At 37.5% G+C, this 20,704-nt stretch overlaps 1 protein-coding gene across 1 annotated transcript; it reads left to right on the forward strand.

Moving 5' to 3' along the window:
- Positions 1-1,052: 1,052 nt before the first annotated feature.
- On the forward strand, positions 1,053-15,543 carry LOC111918723 (alpha-L-arabinofuranosidase 1). Its single transcript, XM_023914351.2, has 13 exons — positions 1,053-1,359; positions 12,625-12,743; positions 12,819-12,905; positions 13,158-13,302; positions 13,571-13,623; positions 13,732-13,877; positions 13,951-14,068; positions 14,181-14,250; positions 14,337-14,442; positions 14,509-14,565; positions 14,649-14,847; positions 15,395-15,454; positions 15,532-15,543. Exons 1-13 carry the CDS (start codon positions 1,053-1,055, stop codon positions 15,541-15,543), a joined length of 1,479 nt encoding a protein of 492 aa, XP_023770119.1.
- The last annotated feature ends 5,161 nt before the right edge of the window (positions 15,544-20,704 follow it).

The raw sequence follows: 20,704 nt of genomic DNA on the forward strand, positions 1-20,704 counted from the left end.
TCTCATATAGTCAAATGGCTGGATTCATTCCACAAAGAGACCCCTACTATCTCAACCAAGGTAATGGGGGATGGGTCGAAGAAGATCCCGAAGAGGATGAAGAACCTATCGAGTTGGATGAAGGGGATGACTCTGGGACAGACTCATAACCAGAGGTAATTAACCCACCAGCAGCTCAACCTCCTGCTGTTAGGAGAAACTTTCAGGAACCAACTCCCTTTTGGGGAAGTCACCTCCACCATTGGAGCCAGCAACAATGGATACATCCTCCCTACGGCATGTATCGAGACTTCTACGATGTCCGCGGCGGAGGTTCAGCCGATCGAGCACTCCCAGTCATGGTAGGCAAGCTAGCCAACCAGTCCTATCAATCTGGGGCTCAAGCGAGCCGGATTCGTGAAGTCAACGTGGAAGTATAGGTGCACACTTCTAACATCCGCCGACTGGATAGGTTGCAGGATGACACCCAACTCCGCGCCAACGTATTCCAAGCACAAATGATTGCATCCCTCTCTGAGATGAGGGAACAGCAAGCCGCCTTCGCTAGGCGTCTTATGGAAGCAAAGCAATCGGATGTGGAGTCAAGCTCCAAGCGCAACCTACATCGCAAGTCATGCTTGCCAAATCCCAAAATTTTGATATAGAATAGGACCATCGGCTAAAAGTCGTACCTTCTTTAACTTCCTATAATCGGAGACCTTTAGAAAGGTCAAAATTTTCAAACTTCGGATGTAACGCAACCATATGTTTAATATATATATATATATATATATATATATATATATATATATATATATATATATATGGCATACCTCTTTCGTGTGTTAAATCTGTGCATTTCATTCGATTTCATGAGTTTGTTTATTTATTTTTCAAACTCCATTGGTAAATCAAACTCAAAGCCTGCATTGGTCAAACCAAATTCTCAAACTATTAAAGATAGTTAACTCATTGTCATTCAACTCTCAACCACCAAAACTTATGATCTGTTATTTTTATTTCTTGGCAGCGTGATGCCTCCTCGTCCAAACCTAAGACCCAGGCCGGGAATGATGCCTCCACCACCACCCCCTCCATCAACGGAAAATGTCGCATTGATAGCTGCTGTAACAGCTGCAGTAACAGCGACAATGGCCCAAATGAGTAACAATGGATCTGGTGGAGGAGTGAATAGTTCTATGAATGACCAACGCCCAGGTCTTTCAAGGGATTGTACATACAAGGATTTCATGAATAGCAAACCCATTACTTTTAATGGGGCTGGAGGAATAATGGCTCTATCACAGTGGATAGAGAAAACTGAAGCAGTTTTTGATATTTGTTCTTGTCCGGAAGGGAACAAAGTGAAGTTCGTTGCCTGTACTTTCTCTGAGAGAGCTCTGACATGGTGGAATGGCCATGTCAAGTCACTAACGCTAGTAGTGGCTAACTCTATGGGCTGGGAGAATCTAAAACAAGTACTACTGCAAGAGTACTGTCCACGGGGCGAATTACAAAAGCTCGAATAGGAACTTTGGGGCCTTACCATGGTAGGCTCAGATATCACGACCTATACCAACAGGTTCAGTGATTTGGCAATCCTTTTCCCAGGAATAGTTGCTCTAGAGAGCAAGAAGATCAAAAGGTACATCTGGGGACTGTCACCCCAGATTCGAGGAAGTGTTCTAGCTTCCAAACCAATCACCTTCGATAGCGCCAAACAGTGGCACAAGCTCTCGTAGACCAAGGGGTCTGCCAAAACATCGCAACCACCGCACCGGAGCAACCCAGAGGAAGTAACAACAACGACGATAATACCAACAACAACAAGAAGAAGAGGTTCTGGAACAAAAGGAAGAGTCAACCTTCACAGGAACCTTCCAAGAAACAACAGATTGTGGCAGTCCATGCCGCTACTGCCCCCACTTTTGTTCCAATTACCACTACACCAGCCAAGCCATATGTTGGGAACCTAACAAAGTGCAGCAAATGCAATTTCCATCACAAAGGAAATTGTCGGGAGATGCACTGCAACAACTGCAACAAGAAGGGGCACATTGCCCGTTTCTGTAAGGCACCAACACGACCAATCACGCAAGTCCCTGGGGTTGGTGTGGGCCATACGTGTTATGGTTGTGGTGAGGCTGGACACTACAAGAGGGACTGTCCTAAGGCAAGGAATGTTGGCGGCACGGGACGAGTGTTGGCAATAGGGCAGAACGAAGCGATAGTTGATCCCACGGTGGTTACGGGTACGTTTCTCCTCAATAAAGTTTATGCATGCATACTCTTTGATTGTGGTGCGGATAGGAGTTTTGTGAGTCATAAATTCAAGCACGTACTAAAACAGAACCCTAAAACACTCAATAAAATATTTACAGTAGAAATGGCAAACGGTAGAACAGAAAGCACGAACAATATGTACATAGGCTGCACACTAACTCTAAACGAACACTCATTTCAAATCGATCTAATGCCAATCACTATAAAGAGCTTTGATGTCATCATCGGTATGGATTGGTTAAGCCTCCACCATGCCGATATACTTTGTCACGAAAGAGCCGTTCTCCTAAATCTGCCAAACGGCGAAACTCTTGTCATTTATGGTGACAAACCTGGTACCAATTTACAAATCATCTCTTGCGTCAAAGCCCAGAAATACCTACGTAAAGAGTACCATGCCTTCTTAGCCCACGTGGTAGATAAGGAAAAAGAAACGAAAGGCATCAGAGACTTTCCAGAAGTCTGGGATTTTCCCGATGTCTTCCCTGAAGATCTTCCCGGAGTTCCACTAGAACGTCAAGTCGAGTTCAGAATCGACTTAATTCCCAGAGCTACACCAGTAGCTAAGTCGCCATACTGTCTAGCACCGGCAGAGATGCAGGAGTTATCCAGCCAACTAAACGAACTACTCAACAAAGGGTTCATCAGGCCGAGCTTCTCACCTTGGGGAGCACCAGTATTGTTCGTAAAGAATAAGGATGGATCTTTCCGCATGTGCATCGATTACCGGGAACTCAACAAGCTCACTATCAAGAACAGATATCCCTTACCACGCATTGACGACTTGTTCGACCAACTCCAGGGAGCGAGTTATTTCTCAAAGATCGACTTAAGATCCAGGTACCACCAACTACGAGTCTTGGAAGGAGATGTTCCCAAAACAGCTTTTCGAACTCGTTATGGTTACTACGAGTTTGTAGTGATGCCCTTTGGATTGACAAATGCACCAGCGGTGTTCATGGACTTAATGAACCGGGTGTGTCGTTCATTTCTAGACAAGTTTGTGATCGTATTCATAGATGACATACTCATCTATTCGAAGACTAAAGAGGATCACGGTCAACACCTCCGAAAAGTCTTGGAAACGCTAAGAAAAGAGAAGCTATATGAAAAATTCTCCAAGTGCGAATTTTGGATATGGAAGGTAGATTTCCTAGGTCACGTGGTTAGCAAAGACGGAATACACGTGGACCCTTCCAAAATCAAAGCAATCAAGACTGGTCAGCTCCAAGAACCCCAACAGAAATTTGACAATTCTTGGGCCTTGTTGGCTACTACCGAAGGTTCATACAGAACTTCTCTAAGATTGCGAAACCACTTACCACCCTGACCCAAAAGGGTGTTACTTTCGATTGGAAAGAAAGACAAGACGCTGCATTCCAAACACTGAAGCAAGCTCTATGCAGCACACCTATATTGTCCTTGCCATAAGGAACAGAAGACTTCGTGGTCTACTGTGATGCATCTAATCAAGGTCTTGGATGCGTACTAATGCAACGAGGTAAGGTCATCGCTTACGCCTCAAGACAACTCAATACGCACGAAGTCAACTACACTACCCACGATCTTGAACTAGGAGTAGTCGTTTTCGTGCTAAAGATCTGGAGACACTATCTTTATGGCACGAAATGCACAATCTTCACCGATCATAAGAGCCTCCAACACATTCTCAACCAAAAAGAACTCAACATGAGGCAGAGACGATGGGTTGAACTACTTAATGACTACGAATGCGAGATTCGCTATCACCTGGGAAAACGAATGTAGTAGCTGATGCTCTTAGTCGAAAAGAATACTCAGGTCGCCAAGTGAAATCCTTAACCATGACGATCCATTCACATCTGTCCACACAAATCAAGGAAGCTCAGAGGGAAGCCTTGAAAACAGAGAATGTGGCAGGTGAAGCCCTAAGAGGAATGGACAAGAATCTTGAAGTCAAGGGTGACGGAGTTTGTTACTTCGTGGATCGAATCTGGACACCGAAGTTTGGTGGATTCAGAGACGTGGTCATGAACGAGGCGCATAAGACTCGATACTCCGTGCATCCAGGTTCGGACAATATATATCTGGACCTCAAGAAACTGTATTGGTGGCCGAACATGAAAGCAGAGATAGCTACCTATGTGGGCAAGTGTCTGACTTGCGCCAAAGTCAAGGTAGAGTACCAAAAGTCGTTAGGATTACTACAACAACCCGAAATACCCGAGTGGAAGTGGGAACGGATAACCATGGATTTCATAACCAAATTACCCAAAACAGCAGGTATAGACACCATCTGGGTAATTGTCGATAGGTTAACAAAATCCGCACACTTCCTACCCATAAAGGAAACCGATAGGATGGAGAAGCTAGCTCGAACCTACATCCGAGAGATTGTACGACTACACGGTGTACCAATATCCATTATCTCTGACAGAGATAGTAGATTCACCTCGCGATTCTGGAAATCGTTACGAAAATCTCTAGGAACGAGGCTCGACATGAGTACTGCTTACCATCCACAAACCGACGGTCAAAGTGAGAGGACCATACAAACCCTGGAGGATATGCTAAGAGCTTGTGTAATCGATTTTGGTAAAGCATGGGATACCCGTTTAGCACTAATTGAATTTTCGTACAACAATAGCTATCACTCCAGCATTAAAGTTGCTCCATTCAAAGCTCTCTACGGCCGGAAGTGCAGATCACCACTGTGCTGGACTGAAGTAGGTGACACACAACTAGCCAAGGGACAAGTACCCGACAACACTCTCACTGGCCCGGAAATCATAAGAGAGACAACCAAGAAGATTGTACAAATTTGGGAACGACTAAAGGCTTCAAGAGACAGACAAAAGAGTTGTGCGGACAAAAGATGGAAGCCCTTGGAATTTCAGGTCGGGGACCGAGTACTATTAAAGGTCTCGCCCTGGAAAGGGTTAATACGTTTCGGAAAACGTGGGAAACTAAGCCCAAGGTATATCAGACCATTCGAGATCCTCGCAAGGATCGGCCCAGTAGCCTACAAACTTCGTCTACGGCAGGAACTCAATAACATACACCCTACCTTTCATGTGTCAAACATGAAGAAATGTTTGTCCGATGAGACCCTCGTCGTCCCTTTAGACGAGATCGAAATCAACGAGAGTCTCCAGTTTATAGAAGAACCAATTGAAATCATGGATAGGGAAATTAAAAGAACAAAACAAAGTCGCATCCCCATCGTGAAGGTCCGCTGGAATGCAAAGCGAGGACCTGAATACACCTGGGAACGCGAAGATCAGATGAAACACAAATACCCACATCTTTTTCCCTAATCCACAAGTGTTTTTCTTACATTAAATTTCGGGACGAAATTCCCTCTAACGGGGGGATGATGTGACAACCCGATATTTCGACTCTATGTAATGACCTAAAAAGTCAAGTATTGTAACTACTTTTGAAATAATGAAATTAACTTTGAAAATAAAAAGTGAAAAAGTCTCTACAGGGATATCTATTATGCTAGATAATGTGTCAAGGTTTATAGAAGTACTAAGAACACTAAAATCCGAGTTATAACGAAGAAGTTATGACCATTCTAAGATTTCCGACAAAACCGGCAACACTAATTAAACGAAAAACACGAAGTTTCAATACAATAGTTTTTAGCCTTAAGTATCTAAATGAAAGTTGTAGATAACATTAAACCATGAGCGTACATAAAAAGAACATCCAAATCTTACTTTGTATGAGGAAATTATGATTTTTCCAAGATCCGGATATAGCAGTAGACAGCTAAAAACTCGAAATAGAGCTCGAGAGACTTTTGACCGAAACAACCTAAATGATAATCTAAGGTCTCAACAATAGTAGCGCAACGGCGAAAAGTCTGACGAAAACGGAAATCAAAATTATCCGACGAAGTCTGAATGAGAGTTGTAGAGCGTATTTTCAGCTACGTGTGCATATAAAGAACGTCGAAAACGAAGCTTGTACGCGAAAGTTATGGATTTTACAAGTTCGGGGTCCAAAATCCGAGGCTGTCAGGTCTGCCACGACGTGGCACAGTTTGCCGCGACCCGGCAAGTGACTGAGGGCGTCTAATCAATGGAAGGAGATAAGACTTGACCACCACGACGTGGCCAACCCTTTGCCATGACATGGCACCCAAAAATGAGCCCTATAAATAGAACTCTTGGGGTGTCGGGTTTAGGTGCTCCATTCTTCTATCTCTCGTGCCGAAACTATGTGGTTAAGCCCCTGAAGCCCCGGTTTTCACACTCAAGTTCCGAAGGAAGATTCTACACTCCCGAGATTCCCGAGAAAATCAACTATTCCAAGTCGAAGTTCTGCTCGATTATCATCTCGTTTTCTCTAATCAATCAAGTGAGTTCATGCCCCTATAAACTACACTTTCAAATGTTTATCAATGCTTTTTATACACTTTTAAGGGGGGGAAATACAAATAAACACACGGTTATTATCGTGTGTAACATAAAGTTTCACTATATACCCTTTTCTATCAAGTGAATCATATGTGATTCATAACTACTACATGGGAACTTTTGTATGCAATATATATTATGCAATATATATTCACGATAACATCTTGTCTTTTGGAAATAAAACATGTTTATATATATATATATATATATATATATATATATATATATATATATATATATATATATATATGCGAATCAAACCCTTTATTTATACAAGTATATGTGATCATTTATGCCACTTTAAATGTTATACTTTACATAACAAGTGAGCATTACACTAGGATTTACTATACGAACGAAACACACACTTTGAATAACTATAATAGGTATAGTTTACGAGGAAATCATGAACATTTACATAATAGAAACACTATACCAAAGAGATACTTTCATATACAAGAACAAATTGACATTTTCATACGTAAATCTGTTTTATACTAAGTTTTGTGAGACATTTCACGTATTTTCGAGTATGCATTTTAAGTCCTGTATTATATATCATAATCCCTTGTACGTGGAGCGTGATACTTGTGTATATATCTATACGGGATTGACTATCCCGCACCTAAGCTGTTAGCTACAACTAGGCCGGCAGGCCTGGGGTGACAAACGTCATAACATTCCAACGCCTGAAGAACATTGTTACAGGCAGTCTGGGTCATTAGTATGGTTATAGAACTCACATGGAGTATTAAGAACTCATTGATTTACAGGGTTATCAAATGCCTTAGTGATTTTATACTTACACAAATCTACTACTCTAGGCATGAAAAACACGATTGCATTTCAGGTTTGGAACTTTTAAACTACCACACACTTATGAACGGATATTGGATTTCTAAAAGCAAACCTTCTAAACAGTCGAGTCTTTGTAGAAGACTACTTTTATACTAGTAGGAAATATTGGATTTTCTAGGAGTTTTTCGAATATCTACAAACAAATTTCATTTGATTTTATTCAAACAGTGACATTAAATACTTATGAACTCACCAGCTTAAATGCTGATCTACTCTTTCAAATCTACTTGTATTTCTCAGGGATTCAATAATACAGGTAAACTTCGGCTTTTGCAGAAGGGATGCTTAGGCGTCTAAACAAATAATTTTGACAACATATTGTAATTGATATTTTGGAACATGTAATACCTACAAATGATGTAACTTTTTCAATTATATATATATATATATATATATATATATATATATATATATATATATATATATATATATATATATGTTGGTTGTGTTTACTTTCTTTACTATGTATCCAACTGTTATGATACTACATGAAGTCATCCGCCCTCGAACGTGTAACATCCCAAAAATCAGGGGTAAACAATCAAATCATAGTCAATCAATCGTTTATCAGAGTTTATCCCAAAATCATTCATTGCAAAAATCATAGGTGTGTGCACTGCGATCAACACGATCTCTTCCGTTCCGAAACGATGATACCTGAAACCATAAACAAACCTGTAAGCACGAAGCTTAGTGAGTTTCCCAGAGCATACCATTCACACAAACCACATATCACATATCATGTTAGCTATAAAAGCTACACACATATCGTATATACTGTTAGATATAAAAGCTACCATATATCATATAATCCCTACATACATAAATCTGTAACAATGCCATGGGCTACCCCACATGGTCTTTACCTAGGACTGCCATGGGCTCCCCCACATGGTCTTACATCCAATGCCATGGTCTACCCTATATGGTCTTTACCTAGGACTGCCATGGGCTATCCCACATGGTCTTACATCCAATGCCACGGGCTTCCCCCGAGGTCTTCCTTGCAAATACCATATATAACCAAATAGCATATCATGCATCACATAAATATCTACACATAACACGTACATAAACCTGTATGGATGTCGTGGCTACCCCCAGGGTCTTATACCATTGTGCCATGGGCTACCCCACATGGTCTTCCATGCAAGTATCACAAAGACAACTAGCATATCACATAATTACCAGCATACCACCTAGCATAAAGCTAACTATCATATCACACAACATAAGATGGGCCGGCCTTGGTGCCTTAGACCCATTGGTATGGTGAGAAGACTCACCTGCAACTGTCGGCTGAAGAAATAAGATCACGCTGCTCCAACCACCGACACGAACCCCTCCACTGGTCAACACCAAAAACTAAACTCAATAAATACCAAAAATACCCCTAGAAGTCAACTGGTCAACTCTTGGTCAAAGTCAAAGTCCTTAGTCAAAGTCAAACTTCATGACTGACTCTACTCGCCGAGTCAACCCGCTGACTCGTCGAGTCCAAGAATCTTTGAGTCCCATCCTGCTCCACTCACCGAGTCGTCCCTCGACTCACTGATTCACGACTTAACCAGAAAAGGTTAGGGTTCCATGACCAGACTCGCCAAGTCCAAGAACAGACTCGCCGAGTCCAAGGAAATCTTTAACAGACTCGTCGAGTCGTTCTTCCAACTCGCCGAGTTCATGCACATATTCATACAACTCGTCGAGTACGCTCATGTGACTCGCCGAGTATCTCCAGTTCTCAATCCATTCAGAGGCTTTTCAAGCCATGTAGGGGCTCCCATCCATAGATCTACCCTTCTACAAGCTATCTCTCACGTAAAGTTGCAAACTTTACGTGATACCAAGGATATATAAGCCAAAAACACACTAGGGCTTGGGTTTTAGACAAAGGGGCTTCACCAACAACTTATTGGCCTAAACTTTATGACTTTCTAGGTTATTACCAACCTAGATCTGAGGTAGCATCCTCAAATCTACTCCAAACTCGAAATAGATCTCATCCATACTCAAAATGCCCAAAACTCAACATAAGATAGATCTAGATGCACATAAGCCTAAACAACAGACTATTACCTCAAATGAAAGCTCCAACTGAAGTAAATCCTGGATCTACACCACTCCTTTGCAGCAAAGCCCTTGATCTTCAAGCCCCTCTCAAAGATTCTCTCTTCCAAGGCTCTAATCTCTCAATTAATGAAGGCTCACTCAATTCTAGGGTTTCTGGAACTCAAAAGGGGAGTAAAGAGGCTGAGGGTGAGTTATAATGTGCTTTATATAGGGCACAACCTCTGGGATTAGGGTTTATCTCGCCCAGACAAGACTCACCGACTCCACTCGCTGACTCGCTGAGTCGGTCACTTACTCAATGACCCGGATCCCGCTCCGACTCGTCGAGTTCCTCCCTGGACTCGACGAGTTGACTCTTGATTTAGAGCTTAACCTTTCTTTTCTTGGTCTTCCTGATTCTGGGTGTTACAGAACGATTCCGCCGTTCTGGTTTGGGGTGTGACACCAACACTAGCTCAACTTGATAAGATGCCGGTCTGGATCTTTTTCACCTTAAGACAAAACCATGTAATGCCTTAAAGGGATAATACAAGTATTACTTCTAACACCTTTTGCTAGAGAGAAACTAAGAAAGAGTATTGGAAGTTGACGGTTGCAATAAGTGAGAAGAAAGAGATGCATGAAAGCCTTTAACATGAATCCTTTACCCATAGATCTTAACCTTTAAAACCTACCATGATCCTATCACCCATGATTAATCATATTGTCCATACATGGCTCTAAAGGTAGCTTTGTTTTGATTAAAATAACCAAAGCCCGATGCCTACCTTTTCTAGACTAGCTCGTGGCCTAAAGAGGGGGAAAGACACATAGTTTATAAAAATGCTATAATATTTTATAAGATATAAACCTTTAACCATTTAGCTAAAAGAAAGAATTCCTTCTAGTGCAAAAGTATGTACATGAATTAATAAATTGTATCTTATGATATATAATGTTACTTGCTATTAATAACTTTTGATTCCATAAAACAAATATTTCGCAATTAGTTATAAGAGTTTTGAATAGTTATCAAGAATTAATTTCTTATAAATAATCTATTGCATAAAGTTGTTGTTAGTGTGACCCTTTTGGATCACATTTTATTAGTAATATCATTCTATTATGATTCTTGAGCATAAAGATCTTTTAATCTCCCACTTGCACAATTCTCAATAACACATAACTTAGTGTCATTCTGTCAACATCCAATTCCCTAAAAGATCAAAACTACAGTGTGTATAAAGTAAATTATCAGTTATCCCTTTGTTATAGATATTATGTTGAACAAGAGATACAGATCACAATCAATATCATTAAGTGTTCAACTTTTTGTAAGGTGCCTTAGATGTCTAACTCTCAACATATAAGAGGAACAAATCCCATATCCACTACATACACCTCTCGTATGGTCATATTATACCTAATAATAGCCTCTATAATTGTTTGTTCAGAGAACAACATTTGACTACAACATCCCCCACCGAAGTCCAATTCCTCTAGCATCCACTACTAGAAAACTTCCCTTTAATGACGCGCAAACAATGACGCGCGCTAATAGAGGACGTGCATTTGTGCGTGCCCTAAAAAATAATGTCAGCTCTGGAAAATTTGAAGGATAGAGGGCACGCATTTTTGTGCGCCCTAAAATTGGTGTCCAACAAAAAAATTAAAAACACGGAGGGCACCTATCCTAAAAAGTGTGTCGTGTTACCCTATCGCTTTATAATTTTAGTCTATTAGCGCGTGTTTTCATTTTTTGGGGGGAATGAAATCTAAAAAAATAAAAACCCCGCTTGCGTCTCCTCCTTCCACGGGAATGCTCACCTCATCAGACTCACCACCATCTCTCTCTCTCTCTCTCTATAATTCCCCTCCATACCACCGCCATGGTTGTCGCAGCTACATCTCACCACCTGCAACCTCAACACAATTGACCATCACCACCATTCCTACCATCCATCACCGCCCTACCATCTTCTCCATCACCACCTATTTCTTATTCTATGTGAAACCCTAAAATCGGTACCAACAACTGATAGGGTTTGAGAAAAAGTTGATCTAAGAAAAATCAAAGCAAACGATTTAGAAGATGCTAATTTTCTCTTCAATTCTAAAGATATTTCCTTCAATTCTAACCCTAATTCGTTCTCCCCCCCCCCCCACCCTTTCCTTCACAAACACACATGGATTATGAACTCCTTATATGTTCCTATGGGGTTCACGAAGCGTGGTTTATACATCTAGGGTTTCTGAATTTCGAGTATTATGCACAAATGTCAGACGAAATATGGTCAATCGGCTCAAATATGGTCCGATTCCGGTTCTTAAAGCCCTCAATTCTGATTGACATGTGATCAAGTCTGGAAGAATTATCGACTCCTTCAAATAAATGTTATCGTCTTCCTATATCAATCAGTTTTCGTCTATGATCAACATTCCAAGGTACAACTCTCTTTTAAACTCCATATTAACATCTCTTCATTTACTTTCCATGAATTCTCATCATCGCATTCGACTTCATCATTCCCAGGAATGATTTTTTTTCTAAATTCATCTCTTTACTTACCTGATTGTGTTATCTACTTGTTGATGGGATTTCTATCAGTTTTAATTTTAATTTAAGGTGAACTGATCAAGTGCACATGAGGTGTTTGATGAAATGCTCAAGTGAGTGTAGACAATAATTTCTTTCATCTTTTGGCTATGTAAAGATGGAGGTAATAAGATGGGTAAGGATGGAACAGTTGACATCTTGTGACATCAGGGCCAACAGGGTGCTACAATTCACATAATCAATGCCAACACTGGACATGTTGTGACATCAAGGCCAAAATTGTCAATCAAACTAGATGTTGTTTTGAATTGCTTATGAATGTTGGAATCAACTTGAAGTTTCCGAATATGTTGATGAGATTTATCAGCATTATTGGGTTACTGAAGTGAGTTTACCACCATATCTTTTGAGGGCATTTCCATCTTTTATGCATACGAAAGTCAACAGTCACAGTAAGTAACAGACATTGTTTTGAATTGCTTATGAATGCAGGCACATCATCAGTCACTGAAGAAGTACATGGAGATCCAAACAGACATCACACCTCAAATGTGGGGGATTCTGATAAATTTGCTCATATAAGTAAGTACATAATTTGCCTTATTCTTTATGTACCTCTTTCAAAGCACAAGTTACTAATAGGTTTTGCTTCTGGTTTTTTTTTTTTTTTTTTTTTACAATTATAGGTATATTTGAAATTTGATTTGATGCAATTAGTCGGTCTCACATCACTTTTGTTAGCATCCAAATATGAAGATTTTTGGCATCCACAGGTAAATGTTGGTATTGAATTAATTAATTTACATATTTCTTGTTTTTTTTTGTATTTATAGATTTATATTGTGTGTTTGTATCTTTTCTAGGTTATGTAATTAATTAGCATCTGAACAGAGTTATATACAAGCGATCAAATGCTCAAAATGGTACACCTATTTAAAAAAAACAAATTAACCATATAATTGTATTTTCACTTGATGTTATTCTTTTTTTTTTTTAATTTATCAGGAGACAACAATTTTACATAGACGAACAATGACTCCACCACAGGCAAAGTGATTGAGTTGGACCCCAATAAGACTCTTACTATGAGGAGAGTTGTCACAAAACAAACCATCGGCAAAGAGTTGCTCTACAATTTCATCTTGTTCACTAATACAATGGTGGAACAAGGTAACACTTTTTTTTAGCATTGAATCATTATATATATATATATATATATATATATATATATATATATATATATGTATGTATATATGTACCTAGTTACATGGTCAAGAGTGTCACCCCATTCTTTCTAATGAATGGAAAGTGTATATATTTTAAATTCAACAATGGTAATAATAATAATAATAATAATAATAATAGAAACATAATATGATTTATAAATTATAATCCGAGATTTATCTAAAAAAATTCTTATTTCTTTTGGTAATTAAAGGAATTAGCCATAAGAAGTCTGTTGATCCCTCCAACATCATGCCTTTTGTAAAAGCATATTCTCTTACTCTTACTCTTTTCTTTTTATATGTTTATATGTTTATATGTTTATAAGTTATAACCAATTTTTATTATTTATAAAACAATGTTTTGGATATTTAGGAAGCTCTTGATGGAATTGAGTTTGCTAGAGGTGATCCAAATTCAACATGGGCATCTGTTAGAGCTGCTATGGGACACCCAAAGCCTTTTGATTTGAAATATGTTGCTATTGGAAATGAGGATTGTTGGCTTAAAAATTATCGGGGTATGCATCTTGAGGGCATTTTCGTCTTTTCCTGGAAATTAATCTAATATATATGCACTTATTTATGAAACAACAAATTACCTTCAGTTTTATGCTGCAATTCAAAAAGCTTATCCAGATATTAAAATGATATCCAATTGTGATGGATCAAATGGTCCATTGGATCACCTTGCTGATATGTATGATTTTCATGTAAGATTCTAAAGTCAAAGTCAAACTTGTTTTATATTTTATATGTAAAAGTTCAAATGAGATTTATTTTCTAATGATCGGTTTATTATTATTATTATTACTATTATTTTAGATTTACACAAATGCAAGCACTGTATTTTCTATGGCTAATACCTTCTATCATACATCACGTGTTGGGCCCAAAGGTTTGTTAATTATTAATTTTTAACTGTTAATTGTAAAATGTAAATCAACTAATCATGTGAAAATTAATTATTTTATTTATTTCAGGCATTTGTGAGCGAGTATACTGTGACAGGAAATGACGCTGGTTCTGGAAGTCTTTTAAGAGCTCTCGCTGAAGCTGGATTCCTTATTGGTGTAGAAAAGAACAGGTTCTTTGACTTTGACCGATTTTGACTTTGACTGATTTTGACTTCTAACGAGATTGTTATTTGCAGCGATGTTGTTGAAATGGCGAGTTATGCACCTTTGTTCGTGAACACCAACGATAGGCGGTATGACTTTTATTTAATCAATGTGAAAAAGACATAAATACCCTTCTCACGGTAAATGATGGGAAGTATTTTATTTTGTTAAGGTGGATGCCAGATGCAATAGTTTTTTATTCTTCTCAATCATATGGAACACCAAGTTATTGGATGCAACATTTCTTCAAAGAGTCAAATGGTGCAACTCTTCTAAAGTCAACTCTCCAGTCAAACTCATCCATGTCACTTGAGGCTTCTGCTATTGTGTACCGAGACACAGAGGATGATAAAAACTACTTGAGACTAAAGGTAAGATAACTTTCTTACAAAAAGATTGCTGCCCATTTGACTTTCTTGATAGGTTCACATGGTGCAATTTGTAGTGTTAATTACGGCTCTTGGAATCAGTTCCCCAACTGCCTTTCTTGATTAATCACTTGACTTGGTGCAAATTCCAATATGGTGATCAAGATCCCTTGGTAAGGTACGTAGGAAAATTAACCAATATAATAAAATAATTGAAATCCCTTGGTATATGGAGTAAGTAGAATTGAATTGATAATGTAACATAAGAGAAGAGAAGAAAACAAAACACAACATAACATAACAAAATTGGACTGAACTAAAATTATTACATATTGAATTGCTTACATTATGTTCTTTGGTACCAAGTAGTCAAGTACAATGTGTTTTCTCTAGCTTCATCAATTCAAATGATTCAAATGAATCATAACTTAGGATTTCTAAATCCTAACATAATTGTTCATATCTAATCTTTTGTGTTTTGTCATATCAGATGTTTATAAACCCATGCAATTCATTTATCTTTTTTCTCTGTATGTTGAACTTTCACCAGGCATATAGGGACTCCTCATTGCAGGATTGTAAGAAAGCATCTAAAGCTAAAGATGTTGAGGTATGCATTTTCCCTTCAAATAATCAAAGCTTTTTTTTCTTTTAGTATTAATATGGAACATAATCTTTTTGTTTCAGGTTTTTCTCTGAAGCTAAGAAAATAATTGGTGCTCCTGCTGATACCGCATCACCTTCTAGTATGCAGGTGGTTGCAGGTGGAGGTGGAGGTGTTGCATTGAGATGTTGTACAAATTAGGTAAAAAAACAAACAGGGACTTAATACTTAACTGTCTATTGTTGATGGTCATATCTTTCTTGATGAAAAAAAGTCAACTTTGTTTATATGCCTACTTATAAACTTCTATTTCTCAAGGTCACATCGGTCTTCAAATCCGCATAATATGAAAAATCCAAAACTTTCGAATTCTCATATTTAAATCCCCCCTTTTATAATCAAAAAATGATTATAAAACCGAAAAGGAATGATAAAATGCTCAATTCGGAATTTTCCATACAAAACTCCCCCTTGACACACGGCATAAACGTTTTTCTCAAATCCAAAAAATCCAAAAATATTACAATTTTCGAATTCATCACTTCCCGAACCGCCTGTGACTTACAAATTGCAAAACTGGGTAGAAACTGTCAATTTCAAAAATACGCAGGGACCCGTTGCGCCAAGACAACCTCAAATGCGAAACTTTACCCTGAATGAGAAATTGGGCATAAAGTGTTAATTCACATCAACTGTATGGACCATATTCAAAATATATTCCCATTTCACAAAATTTTACCCCAATGTTGAAACTGGGTAATTTCTGCCAACTTGCTTAAACAGCAAGGATTCGAAATGAAAATTCTGCATTCTTCATAGATTATGACCCCATTTTGAAAGTGGGTATTTTCTGCCAATTCTTTGAAAGTGTGAGGATTCGAAGCAAACATTTTCCTTTCATCCCCAAATTGATCACAGAATGCAAACAATGATCATCAAACATTAAAATTGTTATCCATAGGTCGCACAACTTCTTTGACCACATGTCGAAATTGTATTCGACTTCACACCAAATGTTGAACTGGCTAGGCACACATTGAATGACTCCAAGCATATACATCGAACTTCCAAGCATACACATTGAATTCCAAGTGTACACATCGAATTCCAAGCAATATAATTTTTGACTTGTCAATACTCAAAAACACATTCAATGTGAAGAACCAAAACTAGTTGAAGTATGTTTACCTCCAAGAAACCAACTCCAAATTGACTTCCTCAATTCGTTCACATATACAAACCAAACATCAACTTCAATCGAATTTGACCCTACATACATATCGAAATCAACTCCTCTCAACTCCATGACTCCATCCATCGAAATCGATATTGACCACAATGCGTTCAATTTCCAAATCAATTTCAAGATGTGAACAAGAACTCTAGTAACAGGGTTTGACACCAAGAACACTAACCCCAATCAATTAAGAAATAAGATTCCAAGCAAATACGATTTCGACACCAAACAACACTTGTTCGACTTCTATCAACCAATTTCAACCTTCAATCCATTGAATCGACTTTTGAGAATCTGATTTTGAATTTTTGTGTTTGACTTTTCTCACATAGATTTTTAGATCAACCAAAGATTATTCAACTGTTCTTCATCATCTTCAGCTGTTCTTGATCAAGTTCTTCAAAATTTAAGCATTGATTGACAATTCTAAATTTGAACTTGATTATAATCGAATAACAATCATATAAATCATATGCATACCGATTCACAAATCCAGACTCACAAACAAAATTATTTGATTATCAGTTGAGGGTGAAACGAAAACGAAATCCATGAACTGAATATAGAAGCAAGACAAGAACATCAGAATGTGTAAGCGACAACTCAAACTGCTTAAGGATTAAATAAAGATGAACAATGGATTTGGGCTCAAATATAGATGAACAATATCATATAGTTGATATTGGATTGAAATGAATTATGGGCTCAAAATAATCATGAACAGACATACCTGGTAGTGGTCTATTGCTGACACACTCTATTAGGCAGTCTACGAAGTTCCCTCAATTACTTCGTGAAAGGAAACATTGGCACATGAAGCTCGTCCGATCACTTCATAAAAGAAACGATGACTCTAAAGCTCTTTAAAAAAAGTATGGGGAAATATGAATAAAGTACTCCTATATGCTCCCGTACCCCCGACACACAATAGTGCTCAAAAGAAGGAATTTGTACATGATAGTACTTCTGGCACATTATAGTGTCCTGGTATGAGTTAGACTCGTACCCTAAAACATAATAATAACCCGACACAAGCAACACCTAAGACCTAGAGCTTTGTAAAGACTTGGTACTTAGATAATATTTTTGTACGTAGGACATACTCCACCGATCATCAATCTCCTCAAACAGAGTCAATACTATGACCAAAATTGATGCTTTGGACAACCTACAGAGACTAAAAGTATATTTTAATCAAATGACTATTTTATGAAACCACAAAAATTAATTAATTTTGTTAAACATGTCACTATAATATTAATCTATTTGTTAATTTGTTTCTTAATAAAAAAAGGTGTTAGACCTTTAGGCTTGAACCTTATTTCTGCATGCACAATTTCATTATTTAAGGAGAATTCCGTATATACTCTTGTTAAGCTTTCAGATACCGTATTTGCCTAGTCTTAAATCTAAATATCGTATTTGTCCTTCTTAGTCTTTTTAGATATCGAATTTACCCAAATCTATTTTTTGAACATTTTTAGTCAGTTTTTTATATTTTATAATCACATTAATTTATCAAAAAAGCTAATTGACTAAATTACCCTTAAATATTATAACTATAAATTGGATCGACCAATTTACCACTCATTCCTCATCCTTCCTACTCCTCTCTCACTTTTCAACCACAACAAATAACCAATTAATGTCAAAGAATGAAGAGTTGTGTTACAAAAGGATACATCATGGAGGACACCCCCTACATGTGTCAAACGCCTCCCCAAAATCCACCATTACTCTATTCTTTTCCTTACTCAAAACCCCTACACCGACTACGTCGTCTCCCTCATGAAGGTACATTTGAATTTTGTTCTGTATGCTTAAATTTAGTTAAATATGAGTCTGTGGATTCCATATTTGTTCATTGAACATGGGCGTTCCTATGTTTAAATGGAAAATTGAAGTTCATGATAAATTAGGGTATTTTAAAAACTTTCTTTGCTGAAAGGCGATTGCGTGATTGTAGCTGTAATATGTTTATCAATTATGTTTGTGACTACATAAAGGTTCCAAATTAGGGTGATTGTATATGTAAATTGTTCTTTAATCTGTTGTGGGGTTTAGTTCATTTTTGAATCTTTAATTTGGGTTTTGAATCAGAATTCTACAACACCCAGATCCAACCGGACATGGGTTAGGAACAGAAACGATAGTGGAAGCAGCCAGTGGCGACCCTGCTTTATTAACCTGTTAATATCGATTTGTATACTGAAATTGTTCATAAGTTATGTAGGAAACTAAAAGAACAATCTGTCATAACCATAAAAAAAACTATAATTTTTCAGAATACATATAATTCCTAATTTGTAGGAAAAGCTACTACCAAAATAAAAATTTAAATTACTATGTGTTTTAATAACCTTAAGAGAAGAAAAGAAACTAAACAATCTAAAAATAAATCTGAAAACCTTAAACCCTTGACCATTATATGTCGGCGTTGCTCCTTTCACTCGCATCCTTTCTCGTGGATTTTATCCTGTCTCGGTATCTTCATGAGTCATTGAACGATGTCACTGCTCAGGATCTCAGCCTCTCCGGTTGATTGAGCACCTACCAGCTTCGGTTCACAGGCCTCCACATCTTGCTTACATGTAAGTCCACACAAGACGTTCTCTTAATCTTGTTTCTTCCGTGTTAAAGTGATTTATAGGGAATTAGGATATTGATTTTTATCATTTCTTGCCATACCGTTACAAAAAGAGTACAATATACAATGGATTCTTGCATGCATTGGACTTTTCTGAAGATACAGACTATGAAATTTAACTTTTTACCAAATGCAATGTTTTCATGACCTTTCATTATTCTTTATATTTTTGTTTTTATACTTGCTTAGCTACTTTATTGTTTAGTATCTAATTATAGGTTTCGGTAGATATGAATAAATAATTAATAATATCATATTTTTGGGGATGGGGAAATCAAGGATAATTTCAAAAATAAAATGTGCTAAAGGCATTTGGATCAAACCTAGATTTTCATAAACCTAGTTAATATGGCTATATAATTTTGTTTTGAAGTTTGGGTTTCGAACCCCCTAATACTAGTAGTCTTGTTCCACCCTTGGAAGCAACAGGGCAAAATGCATTGTTCCTGGACAGATTACGCCCATTAAACTTTTTGGATTAAAGGTCAGCTCTTTTATGATTCCATTCATCCAAAAGTAAAGTCCAGATTGACTTGTGATGTTTTGTTTTTTTGTTAGCTATTTCTAAAAAAAAAATGAAGCGATCCATACATCTAACAACGAATTAAATACTTCATTTACTAATAAAAACTTAAATTTACTTGATGATGTAGTCGATTGCAACAGATTTTGCGAGAAGAAAGGCAGAAATAAAACGTAGTTCCTATGTTGATCGGCCAGTTGAAGTTGTAGGGTATCATTATTTTTAATGATTTTAAAACATAAAAATGATTATTAAATAATAAAAACTGTTAAAAAATAGACGGGACAAATATGACCTTTAGACATTTAATAAAAAATAGACAAAATTGCAAAAATGGTCCCTGTGGTATGCAAATTTTTGGGGTTTTAGTCCAAACCCCAGATTTTTTGGATTCATGGTCCTTTTGGAGTGGTTTGTATGTGAAAATAGTCCATCCGAAAATTGGAATGACTATAATACCCTTGGAGTATTTATTTTTCATTTTTCTTTCATTTATTTTTAAATTTAATATTTATTTATTTATTTAACAATTAAAAAATAATAAAGGAACTCTCTCTCTCTCTCTCTCTCTCTCTCTCTCTCTCTCTCCCTGGCGCTTTACCTGCAAATCAAAATCTTACATACATTGATAAAAACAAATATACACTACACAGATGAAAAAACCCATTTGAGACTTTCGTTGAAGGTGACATGGAGTTGAGCTCTGAAGAGATCTTCTATTAAGTTTCAATCAAAGACAAATACACTCCTTCAGTGTTGGTTCGATTCGGGGAAGAAGAAATTGGAAGCAAAAATCTATGGAGGGTGATGGCAATCGATCGCAAAGGAGGGAGTAATTCTAGTTCTTAA

This window comes from Lactuca sativa, chromosome 8, assembly GCF_002870075.4.
Source record: "Lactuca sativa cultivar Salinas chromosome 8, Lsat_Salinas_v11, whole genome shotgun sequence".
Classification (NCBI taxonomy): Eukaryota; Viridiplantae; Streptophyta; class Magnoliopsida; order Asterales; family Asteraceae; genus Lactuca; species Lactuca sativa.

Bases quoted from the DNA above. Each gene is read 5' to 3' on its own strand.
- LOC111918723 (XM_023914351.2), top strand. From the start codon at position 1,053: ATGCCTCCACCACCACCCCCTCCATCAACGGAAAATGTCGCATTGATA. The intron at 13,878-13,950 runs TATGCATCTTGA...TTATGAAACAAC, and splicing joins TGGCTTAAAAATTATCGGGG to AAATTACCTTCAGTTTTATG. The intron at 14,069-14,180 runs GTAAGATTCTAA...CTATTATTTTAG, and splicing joins CTGATATGTATGATTTTCAT to ATTTACACAAATGCAAGCAC.